This window comes from Antechinus flavipes, chromosome 3, assembly GCF_016432865.1.
Source record: "Antechinus flavipes isolate AdamAnt ecotype Samford, QLD, Australia chromosome 3, AdamAnt_v2, whole genome shotgun sequence".
NCBI classification, from domain to species: domain Eukaryota; kingdom Metazoa; phylum Chordata; class Mammalia; order Dasyuromorphia; family Dasyuridae; genus Antechinus; species Antechinus flavipes.
Window position 1 is genome coordinate 253193489 of NC_067400.1, and position 25038 is coordinate 253218526.

A 25038-nucleotide genomic window follows, 5' to 3' on the forward strand; every position below is an offset into this window, starting at 1 on the left:
AACTGGGAACTCTAGTATTTGGTATTTCTCAAGAGAAACTCTCAGTTCTCCTTATAAACTGGGTGATATAGCTTCAATGTACAGATCAATTTTACTTACACAATAAAGGATTTGTATCTGACTGCATAGAATCTTGAGAAACTCTCATGGTGACCCATAAGGAGGGTCATGTACCTTGTTGCCCCAAGACATATAAAGTACATATAAAATAAAGGAATGAGTATTAAATAACAAATTATTGGGAAGTTTCAAGATTTTTTTCCCCCTTCCTACATCTTCATTCTCTATTGGATTAAGTCAGAAACTTTAGGACAATGCTGATAATGAGATTGGATTAATTTTTCCCTCAATCTTATTCAGACCCCACTCAAGTGGAGAAACCCATTTTGTTCTACTCAGGCTTATAAGGTGGAAGGGATAGATCCTTTTTCTAGATTGCCTCAAGGCTAGGAGTATTCTGGAAGGCTTAAGTGATCAAAGTCATGTCTCCCAGACCCTCACTAAAATAGGTCAACATTTCATCATAACATTCATTCTTCTCATTAATTGTTAGCCAATCAGAGTTGATTGCCACTCTCATTCTTCCAAGGACATATGAGCATTAAATGGGTTCCATGAGGGGTCTTTGGTTCAGAAGAGATTGCCAAATGACCAATCCTTTAATTAATTATCTGCTTGCAATAGTTAATAAATAAAATGATTTATTACCCAGAAACTATGTCTCTGGAATTTTTTATATCTTACAGTACTTAAGAGAACTTCCAGAAAAAAGGCCAATTTGTATTCTCTGTGCCAATCTTTGTTGCTCTTTTTTTTTCCTGAAGCTTTCTCTGCTCCTATGGTTCTCCATCTCTCTGTGGCCTCTATATCTGTCAATTGTTGCTCTGCAATACAACATTCATTTTCCAGCCTCTGATCTGAAAGTTATACAATAATAACCATCAGTATTAGTTAACTCCTTTCCCACATACTTGCTAGCATCTGATTTATGGATTGGTCATATTAGAATCTCATTCCACTGCTTAAAGCAGTTTATAGCTCTTTCCCATATCTATGGCATTGAAGGACTTGAGACTATTTTAGATTTCTGTAGTTTTGTACTTGAGTCCTATAGCCACACACATCCTTTCCAGGTGGTTGTGAGAATATCTCTTTTTTGGATCCCTGGAACAAATCCAAGTTAGGACATGGTGACCCTATCATCTTTTTTTTTTTTTTTAACCTGGACAGTATATTTTCTATATCAACCCTTCTCTTGTTTTTTTGTTTGTTTGTTTGTTTGTTTGTTTGTTTTGCAATCAGGAAGAATAATCTCATAAAATTGTCTTTTCACTTCAGGGGTTTTCTTCCTTGACAGCTGGGCAGGTTTATGAAAATTGTTCTAGGCAGTTTTTTTTTCCATTTTATGTAATTAGACAACAAAAACTTCACCAATTTTCACATTATCCATTTTCCTTAGAAAAAGATGCGTCTAGAAGCCAAAGGTAAAATTTAGCTGAAAACTTTTGTCAAAATCTATACCAAGAAAAATAAGTAACCAATCAAAAGAAATCCATATTTCTGTCACTTGATTTAATATGACCATTAGCTCTCAGAGCCCCAAGGCCTTCTCTAATTAATTTAATGGCTCAACCCACAGAAGTATTTTGTAATAAGCTTTATGAATAAAGGGCTTTTGTGAGAAATTCTCCAAACTTTTGTGACAGCTTTTAAAGGATAGACATGTATTAAGCAAATCAATAAAACACCATAATCACTAGTAATTTAGAAATAGAAATGATTTTAGTCATGATAATTTTTTTCTTAGAAATAATGAGCAATGAATCATTACCACCATTACTCCCTTATTGTTATTTCTCTTTGTTTTTGAAGTGGACCAATGACATCACAGGTGAAGTCTTGACTTGCCCAATAATTCATTTTAAATGAGATAGAATTGCCCAATCATCAGCCTTACTGGTCCAGAATCACCAAAGTCCAGTGTTAAGACAATAGTCAAGACAACTGGCCCCAGCATGAAATGGTCTCTTTGAAGGCTGACCAGACTCTAAGCATTCCATAAGCAACTGCCTTCACAGCTGTTGGAACCGATTGTTCTTCTGGCCCATTCTGCTGGCAGAAGTCTGTGGGCTGGACATCCCGACCTCACTGATGTTTTTGAGGTCTGTCAGTTCTCAACCTAGTTTGGTCCATCTGCTGAGATAGGTTACCAGGGAGTGGCTGCTACACATGCTTCTTGGAACCACAAGTGTGACGGGCAGCTCTGAAAAAGGGCTCAGCAAGCCCTCACCAGAGATACTAGTTCTTACTGAATAATAGAGACACCCTAAACATCACCTGTTATAAAAATAAAATTAAAAAAATATATATGTATATGTATACATATATATATATATAATATAAATATATAAAAATGACTAAAAAAATCCAAACAACCCAGCAGAAAGAGCCATTCTTACTCTCATAAACCCATCTGCTTCAAGCTCATTGAATTACTCAGGCTGTGATAAACATGAAAGTGAAGTGTGTGAGAGAGAATTCAAAAAGATTCTCTTAAAGTCACAAAAGAGTTTATTTACATTATCATTGACCTGCTAGACTATAAAGGAAGTCTAGCAGATTAAAAATAGTTCAGTTATATGCTGAAAATTGGGGGCTTAGCTAGCAGGCTAACAGCCTTTTATAACAAAGTTGTAAAAGAAGGATAAGAAAGATCATAATATAGGAAAGGAGAAAAGTAAGACACAAGTTAGTATGGGGGGGAGGGTTTATAGGAGACAAATAAGGAAAAACAGATAAGAGGTTTTAATTATGTAGTTTTTATTGCTCTATATTAAGTAGAGTCTGGTCTGTGACTCATCATCTCCCCGCCCTTTCTGTCTTTTGGGAAAAAGAAATTTGAGGGATAAGGTCTAGAGACCTATCAAATGGAAGCCTCTCTGGAAAGAAATCCAAAAGGTAAACAGACCTAGCTTTGAGACCTGTTTCTTCTATGAACTAGTTGATGATCCAGAATATCTCGTTTCATCTCTCTGGATTTCAATTTCCTCATCTGTAAAAAGAGGGAGTTATATTGAATGCTCATTAAGGTCCCTTCTGATGCTAATAAACTGATATGTTCCAAAGTTTTTATCTGCTGCTTGCTTTAGGAAAAATAATATGGCCAATGAAAAATAACAAAGTAATCTTGCTACTATTACTCTGGAAGACTGAGAAACATTTTGTCATAGTGGAGAAACATAGTGTCATAGTCAAGAGATCTGGCCTCAGAGCCAGGGAGATATAGATACATATAAATTCTGATAAATATTGGCTATTTGATACTTGACAAGACATTTGCCATCTCATTGTCCCAAGCCATCCTCAAAAGTTTAAGTTGCCCAGACATTGATCTGCATTAGGTAGGAGTTTTCTTGTATAGGAATTCCCTAGGACAAAGGACAGCTAGGTAGTGTAGTGGATAGAGTACAGACCGAGAATCAGGAATATTCATCTTTGTAAGTTCAAATAGAACCTCAGACACTTAATAAAAAAATGATTACTCTGTGCATGTCACGTAACCCTGGTTACCTTGATTTTCTCATCTGCAAAATGGGCTAGAGAAAAAAAAAAGCAAACTCTCCAGTATTTTTGCTAAGAAAGCCCCAAATAAAATAAAAAAAAAGAGACAGGCATAACTGAAAATTACAACAGTAACATTCTAGTAAAACTATAGGTCTTCTCCCTTTTCTAATCCACTTTAGAAGATATTAAAAGATAGACCCTACTCATTTAGGTTAATAAGAATGAGTAGAAGTTTTTTTTTTTTGGTTCCTTCAATGTTAGAAGCATGGTCAACTTAATAGATAAAGGATTTTGACTGTTGTGCCACAGTTCTCTTTTATTGTCCTGACTCAATTTTACTAATTGTTCTGCAACAGCACCCCTTCCTCCTAATCATGATGATCCAGATAAGGAGAAAGACTTTCTATCTTAGACATCATGACCCCAGCCCTTCCCTACTTATCAGAATGCCTCCCCTGACCCTGTCAGAACCGACTGCTGATAGCCCTGTTCTCACTCTCAGTCCACTCTGACTCCGCCTCTACCTCTGTTTACCCCTGTAGCTCGCATGTATATATGTGTGTCATTGAGAACTCACATTGTGGGCTGGATTCTTGGAGACCATAGATCCATTTGGTCCCAGGAAATTTCTCCCTTTCAAATAAAATAACTCTTTACTCTCTAACTTGCCTCAGTTTCTCCAGCATTACATGACGACTAGACTAGAAATGCCTCTAATTTGTTATGGGATTTCAGGGGTCATTATACAAGAAGATAATTTTGATATCTTTCTCTAAATATTTAACTTTCAATAGAGGAAACAATATTTATCTTAATTCTAGGATTTTTTGGGGGGTATTTTGGACTCTCAGAAGACTAAAAGAGAAAGAACAGGGTGATTTGAACAATTTTCCAATCACCCCAGTGAAATAACAAGGTGTGAATCATTAGCTGCAATAACTGAAGGGCACTTCCTCACCGAATGTAAGCAAATCCACTAGCAACTGATTTAAGTTTCAGAGACTGCAGCTGCTTCCTGATGAACAATTGGCTGAGAATTAGCCAGCTCTCTTGATTATCTTTAATAGTTGGCTTAGGACTTCCTCTTAGTCTTTTTCCCTCTGGTCTTCTTTCAAAATTCATCAAGATAGGGGGGTGGGGATATCTTATTTTTTCCTTACTTTCTCCAAACTTCCTTGCCAGCATCCCCACACACAAAACAAGAGATGAAGGTGACTGGTGGCCAAAGCAAATAAAGGCATAATTTCTGGCAGGAAGCCTGAGAGGGAGGTTGAAGTTAGAAGGGAACTTGGAGGTCACTAAATCATAAGATCACAGGTTTTATTATTTCATGACCTTCATAAGGAAATTGACACTTGGGACAGCTAGATGACACAGTGGATAGAGCACTGGAGTCAGGAGGATCTGAGACCTGTCGGCCTTAACATTTCCTAATTATGTGACTCTGAGCAAGTCACTTAACCCCAATTACCTTGCCAAAAAAACAAAAACAAAAAAAAGGAAATTGAAACTCAGATTAAATGCCTTGCCCAAAATTGAACATATGGTGAGTTGGGGATTTTGAAATTAAATTCACTGATTAAAAATATATTCTTTTGGTGGATGGACCCCAACTCCCGTATGCAAGAGTAAGAATTTTGAATTCTCTGAGAAGTATGATATTAGAATCCAGTCTTCTAACTTAGAGAAATGCAGCTTCCTTTTCGGGCAGCCTTGGAAATTGCCTTATGGGTAACTCTAAGTTTGAGAGTTTATGAATTTGAGGATTTGACCTCTAGACCTTCCAGAAAAAATATTTTCTGATGTGCCATATTACTTGGATAAAAAAGAGGAATATAATTAAGTAGATGCCCATCAGTTGGGGAATGGCTGAATTAAGTTATGGTATATGAATATAATGGAATATTATTGTTCTATACAAAATGATGAGTGGACTGATTTCAGAAAAGCCTGGAAAGAATTGCATGAACTGATGCAGAATAAGTGAGCAGAACTAAGAAAACATTGTACACATTAGCAACAAGATTATGTGATGATCAACTATGACTGACTTGGCTCTTTTCAACAATGAGGTGATTCAAGATAATTTCAATGGACTTGTGATGGAAAGTGCCATTCACATTTAGAGAGAGATTATATGGGTCAAAGCATAGTATTTTAACTTTTGTTGTTGTTGTTGTTGTTGTTTGTTTTTTTATTTCTCATATTTTTCCCTTTTGATCTGATTTTTCCTGTGCAGCATATTGAATATGGAAATATGTTTAGAAAAATTGCATATGTCAGATTGCTTGCTATCTTGGGGAGGGGAGAGAAAGGGGAGAAAAATTTGGTACACAAGGTTTTACAAAGGTAAATGTTGAAAACTATCTTTGCATGTATTTGAAAAAATAAAATACTATTAAAAACACATACATATACATATTAAAAAAAAGAGAAAGGTTCACATAGTTCTTGAATGCAGAAGTATACTTCAAGAAGAAAATCGATTAGTTACATTTACTGTATAGGCCTAATGGAAGGGGGTTTGATTATTTAACATCTCTCAAAGTATATTTACCCCCTGGGGAATATCTAAATCCCAAGGTTGGCACTATGATTTTGGAAAGGTTTGTATGTATATGTGTAAGATCCTGTGTGTGAGAGGGATTTCATTGAAATGCCAGAGTGCTTCTAAAATAGGGAGGCCTTTATTCAATCCCTTCCTTTAAGTGATGTAGAGGTCTTGGAGACAACAGAGGAGGGTAATAGGTTATTTGATTATGTTTTTCTCTATCTAATTATGAGCTAATTGAATCCTTTGTACCTTATGCATTTCTGTGTGGTGAAATAAACATTATCCTACACTTCAGATGTACTAAGTACCTTAGGTATTTGTTCAGGAATTGGGAACAACTATCACTCACATTTAGAAAAACCTAGACATAAAACATGACTATATTTAGAGGAGGGATTCTCAAGCTTTTTGGATATGTCTATAATAGTCTGGTAAAGCCTACAGACTCTCCAGAATAATGTTTCTAAATGCATAAAATATGTAGGAATATAAGAAAACATTATATTGAAATACAATTTTATATATATATATATATTCCCCCCCCCTTAAGGAACAAATTCCCAGACCACAGGCTAAGACCCCCTGATTTTGAGATTTTCCTGGAATACTCTAGTGAAGGGCAATTAACCAAAAAAAGAGACCCAAAACTGAACCTGTTCCATATGCCTACAGAGTATTTTTTGTTGGAGGGGTGCCCTAGGATTTGAATCATAAGTTTGTTCTACTTTAGAAACTTGAAGGACAGTAACAGGTGCTATGACCTAGAAAAATAGTAATCAACCAAAAGAATGGTAGTGATACAATCTGAATCATCAACTGTTTTCCATTATATGTGATTTCATATGCTCTATTATAAGGAACTGTTTGTATTAGGCCTGGATGCTGTCAGGTTAAGTCCCCAAACAGGAAATGTGATTGCACTTAGTGGAAGCAGCAGGTAAAGAATAATAGTAAATTATAGTTGCTTCTCTTGGAATGAAAATAGAGTTTTCTGAATAAGGCAGGATGAAGCTTTGTGACTGCAAAGGGCTAAATGAGAGAGAATGGAGTACAACAATTATTGAATAATTACTATTAGGAATTAGGCTAGGAGAAACCCAAAGGTGGGGCGGAGTGGGGAAGTGGATAACTATATTTGAACTCAGATCTTTTTGACTTCAGGCCCAGTACTCTGTACCACCTACTTCTTCTATGGAGCTCTGAAGAAGTGGCGTTTGACTATGGTTGAGACTAAAGTTGTTGAGACTAAGAAAGGAAATTTAAAGGTGTCAAGTTATTAAGAGATGATAATTGGTCAGGAAAATGTTAGATGTAAATAATCTGAAGTATATTTTTAAACAAGAAGCTAAAGCTTTTATGGTAGTATAGAGAATAAGAAAAATTCTAAATGTGTGATGTTTGTATTTCTGCTACAGCTGAATGATTATTATCTTTGTGAGCTGAATGATTATTATCTTTGTGAGCTGACCTCCTTCTAACAGAAGATGAAATGACTCATAGAACGCCTCACTACGTTTCATGTTCTTAGGAACAATAAAATGTTCCAGAAGAAAAAAGAAGTAAAGTTTTAATAGAAGGAAAAAAGAGGGGGGTGTGAGATTTAGAAGGGGAGACTAGCCCCTTCTTCAGATGTTGGAAAGTTGAAGAATTATACACAGGGAAAAGAGAAAGAAAAAGATGGCTATGCAGTTAGAACTTAAAAAGAGATTTGAAACTCTTTCCAGATGGATACAGTTCTGGACCCAATATTAGGAAGACTTGAATTCAGATTCAACCTCAGTCACCCAATGACTTTAAGTCATTTAATTTTTGCCTGTCTCATTTTCCTCAGATGTAAAATGGTGAAAATAGTACCTACCTCCCAAAGTTGTTATGAGGATCAAATGAGTTCAATCACAAGAAGCACAGTGAGATATCCATTGTTCTAGAAAAGATTTCTTGGTTTAAAATACTTGGTTTACTGCCATCTGGGGGAAGGGGTGGGAGGAAGGAGGAAAAAAGCTGGAACAAAAGGATTTGCAATTGTCAATGCTGAAAAATTATCTATACATATATCTTATAAATAAAAAGCTATAAAAAACAAAATAAAATACTTGCTTTAATAGACTCTTGGTCTTAGTAGCTCAAAATGAATTAACAGTATGATATGACAATCAAAAGAACTAATATGATTTGGGCTATACTGAGAGTCACCACTTCTGGGAACAGGGATGCCATCATTAAATAATGACATGGATAAGCTAAAGATTGTTTAGAAGAGGGGGATCAGGATGGTGAAACAGTGAAAGTCCTTAAGTTAAGTCATAAGAGGATCATTTGAAAAAACATTGGATAATTAACCTGGATTAGTGAAGTCTTCATGGGAACATGAAAGCTATCTTCAAGCACTTGAAGGACTAACATATTGGAGAGATATTAAACTACTTCTATTTGGTCCCAAAGGACAAGAAGCTTTAGATGATAATTGCAGAGACCAATTTTGTTTTGCTTCCAAAAGAAAGATCTGGAAGAGGAATGGAAATGAACTTCCTTGAGACGTGAATTATTCCTCCTTAAAGGTCTTCCATAAAAAAGCTAATTTACAACTTGTATGATATTTTATAATAGGATTCCTCCTGAGTATCTATAATGACATTCCAACTCTCCAATTCTATCCATCTAAGATAAGAACAGTGTTCATGCATAACTGTCCTGATTCCCATCTCCCTTCTTTAATGCCATTTCTCTTAATTGCAATACTCTCTCTATCCTTTTTAAATCATCTAAATCCTCCTCCTGATTCAAGATCTAGCTCCAGTCCTACTTTTTCTATGATGGTATGTCCTAGCTGTCTTGTCTCTGAATTCCTACATATTTGAGACTCTAATTACTTCATGTGTATCAATGTTGCTTCCTCACCTACTTTATAAGTTCCTGAAGAGCAGGGAATACATCTTTCATTTAATTGAGTTTAAATAACTATACTCATACAGCATTTAGCTTAAAGATGAATACTTATTTAATTGAATGATTCTTACCTTGGTCATGAATGGAAACCAAAAAGGCAGGAGGAGGGAGAAATGAACAAATTACTAGCCAGTGAGAATAAAAGGGAGAAAAAAAACACAAGAATTTAGAGTATTCATGAAATAAAGAATAAAATACTATGATAACTTAGAAAAATTCTTGGTTATTTAGGCTTAGTTTTTCTTGCCAGTTGTTTCTGCTCTAAACATGCTCCCTTCTCCTTGCTAATAGCGCCACCCCCCCTTTTTTTTCTATAATCTGCTTTGAAATTTGCATACTAGAAATGTCCATCTCCCATGTTCCTCCTATATGCCTATGGTGTCATAGGTGGGCAAACAGTTAGAATTTCTTCATAAAAAATTTATTTCTTTCCTCCTCTATAATATTTGTTTCTTTTGTTTTGTTCTACTTTGGATTTCCTTTGTAATAGACTGTCTTAATATGTAGACTGGCCTTGTCATGAAGTTAATGTAGGGATATGATTTGCATCCAAAACATATGGGGAGGAGGGGGAAGAGGAATCCTTTTACTACGTGAGGATTAAAATTATCCCACTTAAAATAAAAAATATTGAGGCAGAACTCTGAGCCAAAGGCACTTTACTAAAAGGTCCATGGTCCCCTCCAATGAAGTGAACCTCAGATTTTCCTCACAATCTGAGATTCCTCCTTCCAAGGCCCTATTTTTATAGGGCTACATGTCCAGGCATTCAAGAATAGCTATATTAAAAACAATAATTCCATCAACTGATGTATGATGCATAAGCTAAAATAAGCAAAATAATATGTCAGCAGGGTCACATTGGATGAAACAAGAAATATCTGCACACAAGATACATCCTTAGGTTGGGCAGGAGGAAATGGTACAAACCATCATAGTCAATGACCTAAGTGGTCATAAGATGGTCACTTACTTCTACTGGACAAGAGATTGACATGGAAGTACAAAATATTTTGGGGGACTTTCTATAAAGTTGAGTCACCTCTGTCATGCTGGACGTGATCGCCAAGATAAGAAAAAATGAGTGGAGGACCTTTAGTTAACTTTCTATAATAAGGCAAGTGAATTTAGAATCTGCCATTCGTAGCTCTGGGGCTTTCTATAAAGAACTTTGATATGATTATATAAAATTGATTAATACTGATTGAAATATAGTAGGGGTACAAATGAATTATTTCTTATACCTACCCTGGTAGAAAAGATAAGACTAGAGATCTGCCATATTGATTAGTAGTAACCAGATAGTTGAAGAACTTCCTTATTTTTCCTGACATCTATTTTAGGGTTTCTCTCTGGAAGTATCCAATGAATTCTTTCCATTTTTCACTTTGCTTTTTGTTCTAAAATGCTCTGGTCAATTTTCATTCATAATTTCTTGAAATATGGAATTCAGGAATATATAATTTTTATATAATAATTTTGAAATCAACAATTGTTAGATTGTCTTTCTTGGACCTATTATCAAGGTTTTAAATATTTTTCCTTTTTTTTCCCCCTGAGACAATTGGGGTTAAGTGACTTGCCAAAGATCACATAGCTAAAAAGTGTTAAGTGTTTGAGACCGAATTTGAACTCAGGTCTTCCTGACAACAGGGCTGGTGCTCTATCCATTGCACCAACTAGCTGCCCCTTTAATATTATTTTTTAGTTTTTTTTCTTTCAATTTTTTAGTTTTGTTCTGATTTAATACAAGTGTATTAGTGAGTTATTTTCTGAATGACCTATTCTAATTTTCAGGGTATTTAGTTTTTAAGTGACATTTTCCACCATCTGTTCTAAGATATCAGATTTTCTTGCTATTTTTTCCTCCCTTACTTTTCCATTCTTTAATTCTTGTATCATTTTCTTGAAATACTGCTGCATTTCCTATGGCCAAGATTTATTTTTTCTTTTAATGCTTTCTTGACTTGTTATGAGAATTGCTATTTTTCTTGAAGTTTATACCCTGGTCATCTCTTGAAATAATAAATTTCCTCACAATGCTCAGTTTCCTTGTTTTGCTTATGAGTGGGCAGGAACTTGGGTCATGCTCTGAAACTAAATGATATATACAGATCCTTCACAGACCTCAGCAATAGGGCACCAGACCAAGGGACTCTTGAAGTTCTTCATGAAAGCTCCCTTTTGTCATAGGGTTCTAGAATTTTTCTCATTCTTTCTAACTCTCCCTTCCTTTCCCAAATCTGGCACTGGACTCACACCACAATCTTCAGGCACTTGAACTAGATTTTATGTAAGGTCTTTCTGAGATAGTTTAGCTGCTCCTTCCTCAGGCTTATTCAGTTAGTCCCTAGTTTGTCCAATGTAGGTAGGGAGTGGTATCATGGTATGACTTGGAATATCCCACAGCCATTATCTTGTAGTCATTAACTTCAGAAAAGGCTCAAGATTGACTTAAAGTGTTTCGTTCTATGGTCTTCTGGAGGGATACATCTTTAAGCTCTGAATGGAGTGTTTGTTTGGGGATGAAGGAGAATCTGGAATCTTGTACATACCAGAACATTGCCATGTTCCTACAATTGTCTCCTCTCTTTTCCTTTCTGTAAAGAATTTGAACATTCTGAAGAACTCTTTTGGATTTCCCCACTCTTAACTCAAACTATGTTAATATCTTACCCATGGCAACGAACACATATGCTTCCTAGCAGAATTTAAACCTGGACCTTAGTCTCTGGATGCCCTATTAGCTTGTATTTCTCTCCCTGATCATAGATTACTGAACAGTCATCTTAAGATGTATATTTCTAGTCTGAAAATCTAGTCAATCTTAATCAGTTTGAGAAGTTATAAGTTCCTAAATTTTATAGTTAGGACTGATTGGCAGCAGGAAGTATTCTGCAGTTACATTGAGAGAAGATGATCACCCACAGGAAGATAAGACCAATCTGTGCTCTGATTTGTTCAAAAATATAGAATTTTGCAAAATTTTTCACACAATGCAGAATCAAGATGAAATGACCATTCAGCAGTCCTATAAAGATATTTTTTCCATGTTTTGATGTTTTAAGTTTGGCTTCCAAAGAGAATGAGAAAAGAATTATAGATTATTACCTCATGTTTTTAAGGCTTTGCTAATCTACTTGTAAATCTTTTGTGGTTTTTGCATTTCTTTTGTGAAGGGGAGATAAATAGTTGCCCAACACCTGATCTACATTGCATATACTCCTTTTTGAGGTTGTCCTAGACATAAGCCAAATCTAACATTTTTAAAGTGATGATCCCCAGAATTTCATAGTCAGGGCTTCAAAAGCCAGAGAGTGCTTGGAAGAGCATGGTTCCAAAGAGAAGGGTCAAGCTTGACTCTTCCAAGCTCTTCCAAGATTTACTTGCACCCGAGCCTTGGGGCCCCTTCATGGGAAAGGGTATCTTACAGCTGGCCAACATGTCTGTTTTTATGGTGTGGATGTGGGCATGAGTGTGTACATGTATATTTAGAGTTAGCATTATACTGTGGTGAATATTTTGCTGGTATTGGATTTAAGAAAAGCTTAGTGTAAATCTTAACTCAGATACTTGGAGTATGGAAACATAAACTCTCTGAGCCTTAGACAATTTTATAAGTCTACAAGTAATGGATCACTGGTTATATACCCTGGTGGAAGGAGTTTCTACATTGATGAAGTTATAGGTCCTTGAAGCATTCACATACATACATACATATGTAGGTATGTGTGTATATGTATGTATATGTACACATACACATACATAGAGATATTTACACAATTAAATATATATGTATACATATTGACAATGATTAAATGGAAACTTTATTCCAAATTATAACTATACAAAATTTAGAAGACCTCCATACATATACTAATTTTTATGAGACAAATTAGGCTGGAGCTTTCTTCAGTAGGAATTGCCTTTAATCATGTAACAAAAGGTAAGGATTTAGTGGGGATATTAAATCATTTTCTACTATTTCTAATGATTCAGTCAAATATTTGCTATGTGAATGATTTGCTTATATGACTGTAAGTCAGTGTTTATCTAGATTGAACTAGAAAATTTGAATAGATTTTGCAATTTACATACATCAGCAAGAAATCCCTGGCCTTTTAGTATGATATGAGTTGTATAATTCCATTATTAAATAAGCATGCATCAATAATATATAGCTAGTATTAAAGACAATGCATAACGATTCCTACTTCATGCCTACTTACCTCTTAACCTTTTCTAAGTTTCCTTACCCTCTTAAACAGTGAGTGTGCCATACTGAAGGCAAAAAGACACTTTTGTCATTGAATAATAGTACTTATTTTCCTTGAATCATTGCATAGAACCTAGACTTTTTCTTTCCACTAAAAGAACACTTGTAGAAGGGAGTTTTATCTTTATCAAAGGTTTGATTCATAGTTATAAGAAAATAATAGCCCCATCAAAGTGTCCTTAACTCAACAATAGTTTGTTTATATAGAAAGTCAACAATGGCCCTAAACTACCCTGGTGCTGAGTTTCAGGTCTATCAGTCTGTCTCTTTTTCTCTTTCTTTCTTTCCACCTTTCTTTTTCTTTCCTTCCTTCCTTCCTTCCTTCTTTCCTTCCTTCCTTCCTTCCTTCCTTCCTTCCTTCCTTCCTTCCTTCCTTCCTTCCTTCCTTCCTTCCTTCCTTCCTTTTCCTTCTTTCCTTCCTTCTTTCCTTCCTCCCTCCCTCTCTTTCTCTCTCTTCCTTCCTTCCTTCCTTCCTTCCTTTCTTCTTTTTTCCTTTCTTTATTTCATCTAATAATAGCTTTTTCCTGACTGGGGAAGAAAATAAATAATATGAATAGATACTATTATTATCCCCATTTTGTAGATAAATAAATTGAAGCTGAGAGAATAACTTACATGACTTGTTCAGGGACACATGAACAATAAGTGTTTTGAACATCCCATCTCTACGACTTTCTAGCTGTATGACTTTGGTTTAAAAAAATTGAGCTTTCTGGGACTTATTTTTCTGGCTTGTTGATTAGGGATATTGGACTAAATGATCTTGTAATTCTCAGTTGAGATTAAGAAAGGGTAGTCAATAGTGCCAATTAATGATCATAAAAAATTCAGAAATAGGTGGATGGTATAGATAACTTTAGAAATCTAACTCTGTAGAAAATAGAGAGCAAATGAGAGTGCTTATATATGAGGGTAAGGTCATATGTCCTAGAATAGGTGAAAGATAAGTATATTTGTAGTCTGAGGCAAATGAGACAGGGTAAATGAGAGGGGGACTAGCTCTATCTTAGAGTTACTCTTTAAGCCCATTCTGCAAGATGAATTAAACTGAAATCATTTTCCCTGCTTATCAAACTCCACATTCCATGCAAACATCTTTCCCAAGCTTATATTGTGCATTGCTAGGACAGGTGATATAAACCTGAGTCCTTTGATTATGAAGTCAGTGCTCTGAACCCACATTCTTTCCTTCCTTCCTCCCTGCTTTAATTTCTCCCTTCTTCCCTTCCTCTTCATTTGTTCAGATGTGTTGTTCTTATTTTCTTCTTTTTCATGGCACCAGTAGCATTATGTCTGAATATTGGAGTTTCCTAATCTATGCAAAAAGGTGTGCCTTCTTTGCCACACCTCTGGACAGGTGTTGAACTGAGGAATTTCAGGAAACATCCTGGTTATAAAGTCTGGCATCCCCATGTTGAGAATAACTTCACTTCATTAAAAGCTGGGATAAGACTTTGGATGGCTGGAAACAAGTAGGTTCTAACATTATTTTTTTCTTTCTGGCTTAGTTCAGACTGAGTGGGAAAGCTGTGTTCCTTCTGTAGAGTGAAGAATGGTATTTTACTTTGAGACTTCTGATTATGCAAACATATCTAGTCACTTGATGAACTGCTTCTAGAAATATCATATTATTTCTTGCTCAGGAAACTATTGTATGAATGCAGTTATTCACAAGAGAAAAGAGGAACAAATCACTCTTCAATCTTCTTGTCTTATTGTTATTGCTCATCATCAACTTCAAAAGAGAATCTGGCTAGGGGAAAATATTCAGACATGGAGTGTAAATGTTTTTACTTATGTCTTAAGGGGACATTGATTGGAGTTTTTTCCCCTTATATTGTTATTATCAACAATATTATTGTTGGTATATATTATAAATAGTATGTGACATAAGGAACAAATTGTAAGTTACTTCCCATGTACTATATAGCATTAGTTTAGAATTTAGTAAATGATATAGTGGAAGGCCTAGAAGGACTAAATCCGAAGACCTGGTTAGAATCTCATCTTTGTTTTTAATAATTTTTGTGACTCTGGATAAGTCGCTATATTTCAAGAATGCTAGCCAAAAAAAAAAAATTAAAGTTTCTTCCAGTTGTCAATCCTATGAATTTGTTTGAATTGATATTTTGCTTTTTAAGCATAAAAATGTAATTATTTTATATTATTATCATCAGTATTGAGGTAATTTAACCTGTGAAGAATGACCTGGCTTTAACATTAGAATTTAGTATATAAGGCATCTCTGTTTGTTTTAAGAGTGTTCCTTAGACTTGTTCTTAATATATGTGTGTGTGTGTGTGTGTGTGTGTGTGTGTGTGTGTGTATCTCCTTTCTACCATGTTTAACATATATTGAACTACTTGCCATCTAGGGGTGGGCAAGAAGAAAGGTGGGGCAAATTGGAAAGGGCTTTCACAAGGGCTAATGTTGAAGAATTGTCCATGCATATGTTTTTGAAAAATAAAAAGCTTTGATTAAAAAATAAATTTTAAAAATTACACATATATATCCCAGGGGCAGTTAGGTAGTGCAGTGGATAAAATACCAGTCCTGAAGTCAGGAGGACCTGAGTTCAAATCTAATCTCAGACACGGAACACTTCTTAGCTGTGGGACCTTCGGCAAGTCATTTAACCCCAAATGCCTCAGCAATATATATATATGTATATATATATATGTTATAAGTAATTATGTATTGTAAGATAACTAGAAAGAAAAGCATGCATCAAGCAATAAGTGATTGGACATTTTTTTTCTTTTCCTTTTCATTATTTTGGGTTTTCATACACAGTGGTGTTATGGGAAATCTACTATACTTTCATGAGTTGGTTGTTGTTGATGTTTTGAGAGAAAGGTAGCTATTCATCGGCCAATTGTATGTGTGAAAAGTTATTTATTCCACATCTTGCCTTATTAAATAAGCACATAATTAATTTTATTGTCTGTGTGGATATACTGCATACTGTACATCATCCCCTTATCTGAGCCCAACATCAACTTCTTGTATATTTGTTTTAAATAAAAAGGTAACATAACAAGCACTTATTAAGAACCTATTATTTTTATTATAGGTTTTAAACAATTAGACTACAATCTGTCTTTATCTATTTCTACCCCTGAATATTTCTTTACTATTTACTAATATTTCTCTATACTGACGCTCCTGTTTCTAATAATTACTGACTCATTTGAAAATATTATTCTAACATCTATGCTTGTTAGGTTATTTGCCATTTGAACAATATTTTCCTCTGAAAATTTCTGTAGGAAAATTCCCACAGAATCAAAATGAAATAAATGATTCTTAGTAGTGAATTAAGTTAGAGCCAAAATTGTTTTTCTTTCATTAATCTGTAGAGTGTGCCATTGGAGAGAGGTCTTAAGATAGGAGAATTCATAAGTAAGCAATGATTGGGTTTACTCCTAGGAGGAAAAAATGCTATGCACATGCATTTGTGTGTATATGTGTGCATATGTGTGGGTATGTAATAACAGAGTGAAAAGAAAGAGAAGAGAGTTGTATTCACAATGGCCATGTCTTCTTTGTGACCTTAAACATATCCCTAAATCTACCAGTGCTTCCATTTTCTATCTATAAAATGAAATAATAAGCCACATGCTCTTTTTCTGCCTTTTGATCCCCCCCTAAAGAAAGTATGCCAACCATTCCATACAAGAAATTATTGATATAGATGTCATTAAACTATAGGCAAAGAAATAATCTCATTTCAGTCTCTATCTTTTCTAGTGACTGAATGGATCCCTCAAATTGCTTCAAACAAAACCCAAGCCAACACTATACTGCAGCATTTGACTAAGAATTTCATAGAAGAAAAGAATCATACTAATTCCACCAGAGCCTTGAAATTTCCAGATGGGACAAGTGCTACTTGGTATATACTTACCATCTTTGGTATATATGGCATCATATTTTTCTTTTTGTTGGCCAGCAATATCCTCCAGAATGAAAAGCGCTTGGAAGATATTTATTATCCAAATCTCACAACTGAGCTAAAAAAAAGAGCTTCAAGATAAACACATCAAAACCAGCTCATTAAGTATGAATTTGTCCAGTCTTAAAATAAATCAAAGCCATGAATTGAGAAATAAAACATTTTTAATTGTGATAATAGGATAATAAACCTGCCACTCCATGGGATGTCTCATGAGTGCAAAGTACAATGAATTTCCCAGCTTCAAGACCCATACAAAAGCTTTTCATACCTTTAGGAGGAGAGGGAGAAGAGGTATTATGAAGTAGCAAGATGTAATCATAGGATCCCAGTGGCCCTGGGCAATCCAGGCAAGGAAAACCACTTTATACTGGCTGTTCGGCCGTTCATGCTATGAATACCAGTGGAAAGGGGCAAGAAAAAGAGACTGAGTTACAACTTAAACTTAGGTTCCTCTAGGTGAGAAGGACTTAGGGTTCAGCTCAACTGAATCAAGAATAAATATGTTAAGAGTAGGAATGTAAAGATATTACTGAAATTCTGACATTACTAGGATCTTTAAGGGAGTAGCAAGTAACATTTGGTATTAACATTTTTCCAGTATTATATAACCAATTATATCAACAATTTTCTGTCATTTCCCATTCTGATTCTGAGAAGGCAAAGTTTTCTTAATGAATCACTAATTGTTATGACAGTCAATAATATGGGGAAAGAAGAGAGAGATTCAGTAAGCAAGCAAAACAAAATAGAATTCAGAACAGAGGAATATTAGGAAGAAGTAAAAAGGGAGGAATTTGGAAGCAAAAAGGAAGGGTAATAATCCACTCCCATTTGTCCATTTTATCAATTCATTATATCTTAGGGTATGGATATCTCATAAAATTGTTAGGTTTCTAACATCTCTTAATGTAATCCTCTGGTCTGGGTGGTATCTCAGATGAGCTTCTCAGCTGATTTGCTCCTCCAATTCAGGCCACCCACAAATATTACTTTTTCTGTTAGAATCTCTTACAAAATAGATCTTAATACACTTCAAGTTTGCTTGACCAATAACCAGGTCAGATATGAGAGTTAGCTCAAAACTTATAGCTCTGATAAAAATATCAAATTAGAAATTTACAGACCAGAGAATTTGCATTTTTTCATATTCCTTGCTGTTCCTAACCTTAGATAAACTAGATATTTTACCAACAACAGGTAAGGAGAATCTATGGGGATCTGATTTGTAAAATTAGTCCTTTTAGTTATGAATTTGATATCTGTCAACAGTTACGCAGACTATAAGTCAGCATAGATTCCACCATCATTTAACTTTTAGTGTTCATTTATTTCATTCTTCACCTCAAATTCAAGTTCCAGAAAAGGAAAGAATTTTTTTCTCAGTTTATCACCTATATTTGTCTTATGATGTAGATTAGATAATTCCAGGTTGATATATTTAGAAAATTCAAATATAAACATGAAAGATCAGGAAATTCTGAATCCAATCCTTATATTTGACATATATAATTATCTAATTTTATTAATGATAAATCCATTATGCTCTGCTCTCAGGAACATTCTTTGGGATGGCAGTTTTGCTACCCTGTTACCTCAATTAAAGATGCTTTATTTTTCAATTCATGGCTGTGTTTCAGCACTTGACAAGTAATAGTGACGCCCTGGAACAGATCTAGGTGAGCCTGAGACCGAAGCAGGGAAACAGCAGCTTTTAACCCTAAACAGAAAGATAACCAAGAAGACTGAGACAAGCATTAAATACCACACTCCAATGACTATTGAACCTGAATGTTGGTCATTTCTGGGAAATCGTGTCTTAAACTAAGGGCTTATTGATTTGGGATGATTAAACAAACCTTGGGGAATGGAAGTGTGGGGGGTCCCCTCCACTCCATAATGGCTGGCCAAAGTAATGGGAATACTGTTTCAAAGATGTGGCGGATAACCAGAAGTAACCTACTCAATGTACTTTAAAAAGCCCTTTTTGTGTCTTTTCCTTTGACTCAGTGTGTGACAAGTAACTTTCCTTGCTTGGGCTTCCCATGAGGGGTAGAAAATAAACTACCCTTCCCCAACTCCAGCAGAAAAAAATGAACTGAAATCACATGGCAAATAACACCTGTGCTGATTTAAATAAATCTACACCTGGACTTTTGTACCTTAACTGCCTCTTTTGCTTTATATTCTTTTCCTAGTGATTGAGCAGTACTTTTAGGTGCAGGCAACCCCAGAAGCAATATTGTTAGTTTAAGAGGTCTGAAGATCTGAGGTCCCTCAGTCAGAGCTGACTTGACATCAGGAGAATTTTTGCATCAAAGAAAATGACCATGGACAAGGGGAAGAGTTCCACTCTTGTCTAGGCATACCAGAAGACATGGACCTTGAGAGAGCTGTTCACAGCACAGAGTCGAGATGAAATGCAAATTGTTTATTCAGCAATCCCACAAACCATCTCATATTTTAATGTTAAATTTCAACCTTCTGGAAGAATATGAGAAAAGTTAGTTATAAATGTGATGCTTGTTTAACTCTTTTATCAATGTGAACCTATAAGTCTTTGTGTTTTTTAGCTTTTCTTGTGTGGAGAAAATAAAATAGCTGTCCTTAACTGAATTTATTTACACTAAGTACCTTTCTATACCTCTTCCCTCATCCTATTTCCAGAAGACACCAGACATGAACCAAATTAGGGCTTTAAGAAATTTTCCTCAGCAATTTGAGGTAGAAGTGTATAAAAAAAGACAAAGAATAAAAAAAAAGTCAAAGATAACAAGAAAAAGGCCTAGATTCTCTTTCTAGAGAGTCAGGCTCCCCCAAGACTGGGGAGGGAAGTATGGGATATATCTAAAGCTGAGAGGATTCCCAGAGGGAATAGATGGATAAGCACCTTAGCTTAATCTAAAAGAAATTCTTCCTATTTTATTTGTACAGGAAACTTTTGAATAAGAAAACTTTCTTTTTCTATGCTGTTGGGTACCTCCCCCTCAACTTGAAGTCTTAGAAAGCTAACAATACTATAGCTCTGAGTCTGTATACTTTCTTGATAATATCATAATTATCAGCTGCCAACTCCTTGAAACAACTCCTCCCAGGGAAGGAGATAATAACTCATTTTCCTCTGCTCAGCTTCAGCCAGAACAAGTTTTGAAAAAGTTTTCAGAACAAGTTTTGAAAAAAACATATGGCAGAGTCATGGATGGATATGGTACATTTATATTTTTAATAGGGTTGGACCTCAACCAATCAAAACTGGCTTTTCTATTGTGTGATACAGACTAACACTGGAATTCAGATGGAGCATAGAACAACCCTTAGGAGATGCAGAAGAATTGTAGGGATCCTAGAAAGAAAGATAATAATTCATATGACTTAATTAGGCTTAAAGTAAGTGGGTATGGCTGAAAGATTTTTAGAGGGATCCCTCCTCTATGCTTAATTTCTCTTGGTTATTTCACTAACAGGTAGTAAAGTGGTACTACTTTATTTTTCTCTTTTATTTATTTTTTATTTTATTAAAGCTTTTTATTTTCAAAACATAATGTATAACAAGTTTTTAATGTTGACCCTTGTGTTCCAAATTTTCCCCCCTTCCCCTCACTGCCTCCCCTGGCAAGTAATCCAATATAGTAAACATGTACAATTCTTCTATACATATTTCTACAATTATAGTGCTGCACAAGAAAAATCAGATCAAAAAAGAAAAAAATGAGAAGGAAAACAAAATGCAAGCAAACAGCAACCCAAAAGAGTGAAAATGCTATGTTGTGATCCACTCTCAGTTACCACAGTCCTCTCTCTGGGCACTCTCTTCATCACAAGATCATTGGAATACTCATCTCATTGTTGAAAATAACCACTTATTTTAGGACAATTGTCTTTAATTATTTATTCTGTTATTATATCAAAATTTTTTTCAGGTAGCTCAATTATTTTTATGTTTTCTCTTCTCTATCTGTTCTCCAGATCTGTTATTTTTCTTATGTCTTTCCAGATGGATGAAGGAAAAAAAAGCAGTAACAGCAATGTTCTCTGTCTTGCTCTCTCAAACCATGTATGGCTTTCTCTCACATCTTATATCTGGTAGGATCTGGCAAGGTCTTAGGTCAAAATAACCCAATTTCATCCTATTTATAGGCATAGTGGGGAAAACAATTTATTATTTATTTATATTATTTTAACCTAATTTTGTGCGACTGGAAATGATCTACTTCAAGACTGTAGGATTAACTAAGCTCAGAGGATTTCACATTCAATAGGCACAGACTTAAAGGTGAAATACAGAAATTTATTACTCCTCAGAATCTTGATTTAAACAGGATATAAAAAAGAGAAAAATTGTAGTATAAAATTAATGTGCAATTAACAAACACAGTGATCACCAAGATAATATAATAAACAGACAATAGACAACATACAACCTACATCATCATCACTACAAGGAAACGTCAATATCTGAATTCCAATAGCTGGAAGAACTTGGGTCATAGCTATCAAGAGTCTTAAGATGGGAAGCTTTGTTAGGCAAGTGGTACCCAACCTCCTAACTGAGTTCCCCAAGTCCCTTTACACTAAGAGGATTTTATAGTCTAAGAACAAAGAAGGCACCATGCTAAATCTTCTCAGTTGATACATGACCCTTGAGACATAGCAGCCTCCCCTTAGGTACAAGGAATGCTCTATCACAAGAGGTCCCATCAAAAAGAATATTTGTTTATTCCTTTAGGAGGATTATGTTTACTCCAGGCAGTGGCCAGATTTCCAGGGTAAACACAGACTTATCATAAAGAATGTTCATTAATCAAGGGACCAGGAAGATGGTCAATTTTCTTAATGTTTCCTGAAATCTATTAGATAACTGGGAGCATGTTCCAAAGTTCTCAGCAAACAAATTTACATAAAGGCATAACTGAGACTCACTGGGATTCCTCACTAGGATTCCCTACAGTAGAAGTGATGCTGACCTCAGAAATACCTAAGGGAAGCCAGAGACACTGTAAAAAACACTTAGATCCTGCTCAGGTATGATTTTGTGTCTGCCCACCCAGATCTTGAGCTCACCAAAAAAAGCTTGTGTTTAGGATTCTCCAATATCTTGTGTTTTAGCTTTGCCCAAATTTTATTAAATGTTTATACATACTTGCTGATATACATCTCAAGCAACCTTACCAGAAAATTGCCCTTTTTTATAAACTGTTTAATAGTTATTTGCTGGCCACCCAGCTGTTTGTCCTTACACCTTTGCTTAATATTTATATCAGTGTTTCTCAAACTTTTCTTCTCAGTATTCCTTTATACTATTAAAACTTATTGAGAATCTGTCCAAAGAATTTTTGTTTATGTGCATTATATTTTATAGATAGTTACATATGACCATATTTTTACATATATTATTTTTATAAATGAATTTGTAGACCCTCTGAAAGGGTTTCAGAGACCCTAGAATTCTTTGGACCACACTTTGAAAACCACTAATCTATATAATATAAACCCCATAGAGACTCAAAAGAGAATCCACACTTTTTCCACTTCTCTTGGCCAAATGATAATAAAATTATTTTTTCAGGTTTCAGGATTTGTTTTTGACTGACAGAATACTTATGTCTCTAAGGTTAGCATTATGTCCTCAATGCACAGAAGTCATAAATGAATAAATGAATTTTTATTTTTATAGTTCTAGTTGCCTTGTAGCTAGACTCACTCACCAGCAATATGATTTTTGGTTTTCATGTATATACACATATGAAGGCTGAGGTAATTGGGATTAAGTGATTTGCCCAGGATCACACAGCTAGGAAGTAGGAAGTGTTAAGTGTCCGAGGTGAGATCTGAATTCAGGTACTCCTGACTTCAGGGCTGGTGCTCTATCCACTGTGCCACCTAGCTGCCCCAAAGTAATTTTAAATAGTCATTTGAATTGAGCTGGAAATTATTCCCTCCTCCAATATTATTATAAATGATAATCACTGAGCCTCTGAAGCTAAGTAAAAGGTATGAAACTCTTCCCAAAGAGAAGAAAGCTTGACATTATTAGGAGGAAGTAGCTCTTTGTCTTCTAAGGAATAATTATGTGGCTCTACAGGTGCTCTCAGGTGAGATTTCACCAATAAAAGTCTGAGGAAGAAGAAACACTAGTGGTTATTAAGTGACTTCCTGTTGAGCAGTATTAAGGCAGTTACTTGTCTTCAGAACAGAACATAAGTGTGCCTTGTGGATAAGGCATATATCTAAGACATAATAAAGAACCTCCCTTGTAAGACATGTCAAACCAGATGATTATGATACAATTCTAATGACTTAATTGGTCACAAATGATACTCCAGGACAAAACTAGAAAGCAGTGTTAAAGATGAATAGAAATCTTGAGCATTTTTTTGTGTTTAGAATTTATGTTGAGAGAGAAAGAGAAAAAGAGAGAGGAAATAAAAGAATAAAAGAAACAAAAAGGAAGCCCATTAATTTAGGAACAGCAGGACAAAAATTATGAAATTTTAACATGAAAATATGATAACTGTACCAAAAGAAGTGATGAATGTGAGAAATTCAGAGAAACAAGGAAAAACCTAATTGAGGTTTATTCAGGTTGAAAGTTAAAACTCAATATAAGTTAAGGAGATGATAAGAGAGCACTCTTGATAAGTTCAAGTCACCAGGTGTGACCAAATAGCACTTTGAGGATTTGAAAGAAATAGATGATGTTATTGCTAAATCATAGAACTGGAGAAAGCAAAAGTCATATTTTTTTAAGAGAGGGAAAAGGCAGGGGGATCTGAAAATTATATGGCAGTAAGTTTAACTTTGACTCTTGGTGAAATTTTAGAACACATTATTAGAGGAATAATAATTAAATATCTAGAAAATGAAGTAGTTATCACAAAGCATCAGCATGACTTCATCATTTCTTGACAAAGATACTGGAGTGGTTTACCATTTCCTTCTCTAGTTCATTTATAAATGAGAAAACTGAAGTAAACAGGATTAAATGAGTTGCCCAGAGCCACACAGCTAGTAAAGTTGGATTTGAACTCGGGAAGATGAGTCAGGAAGATTCATTCTGTTCACTTCACCATTTAGCTGCCTCAGTAGTTAAGTTGTACAGTATGTAAGTTTGCTTGGAGTACAGGGGGTAGGAAAGGGAGTAACATAAGTAAGAATGAAAAGATAGACTAAGGTCTTCTTCCTTTGTGGTGGTAAAACTATTATACTCTGCTTTCAATTCCTCTCTTAAGATATCATTCAGAGGGATCATTTTGATAACACTGTCAAGAGGCAATTCCTTCAGATTTATTGTACAGCTCCCTAAATGCTAAGCAAAACATATTTGCTTGCAGGATTTAGTACCCACTAAAGACTATCCTAGAACCTATCTATCTAGAATATTTCTTTTATGTCTTTTGTTTTCATATTCACATTCATTAGGATGGCAACCCATTACACTCTAAAAAGGGAGGGTTATCTTTCTTTTTTCTTTAAGGGGTGAAATGTATAGACATTAATTTATACATGAGATTATTGTGAAAGTGATGTGAAAAATAAAGAGAATAGAGGCAAGAAAATTTATTAGAAGACTACAATAGTATGTGTGAATGAATAATTGTTGTTGGTGGTGGTGGCGGGGAGCAGATAGGAAAGGTTGGATGTGAGAGATATCAGAGGCTGGACTGACAGAACATGGTTTCTAAATGATTACAGCAGATAATGATGCTCTAGTTTTAAACATGGCAGTCAGAGTAAATAGTACCA

At 35.1% G+C, this 25038-nt stretch overlaps 1 protein-coding gene across 1 annotated transcript; it reads left to right on the top strand.

Annotated features, from left to right (window-relative positions):
* The first annotated feature begins 1465 nt into the window (after positions 1–1465).
* On the top strand, positions 1466–24690 carry SMIM34 (small integral membrane protein 34). Its single transcript, XM_051990588.1, has 3 exons — positions 1466–1484; positions 17091–17352; positions 20676–24690. The coding sequence occupies exons 1-3, from the start codon at positions 1466–1468 to the stop codon at positions 20698–20700; spliced, it is 306 nt and encodes a 101-aa protein (XP_051846548.1). The 3' UTR covers positions 20701–24690.
* The last annotated feature ends 348 nt before the right edge of the window (positions 24691–25038 follow it).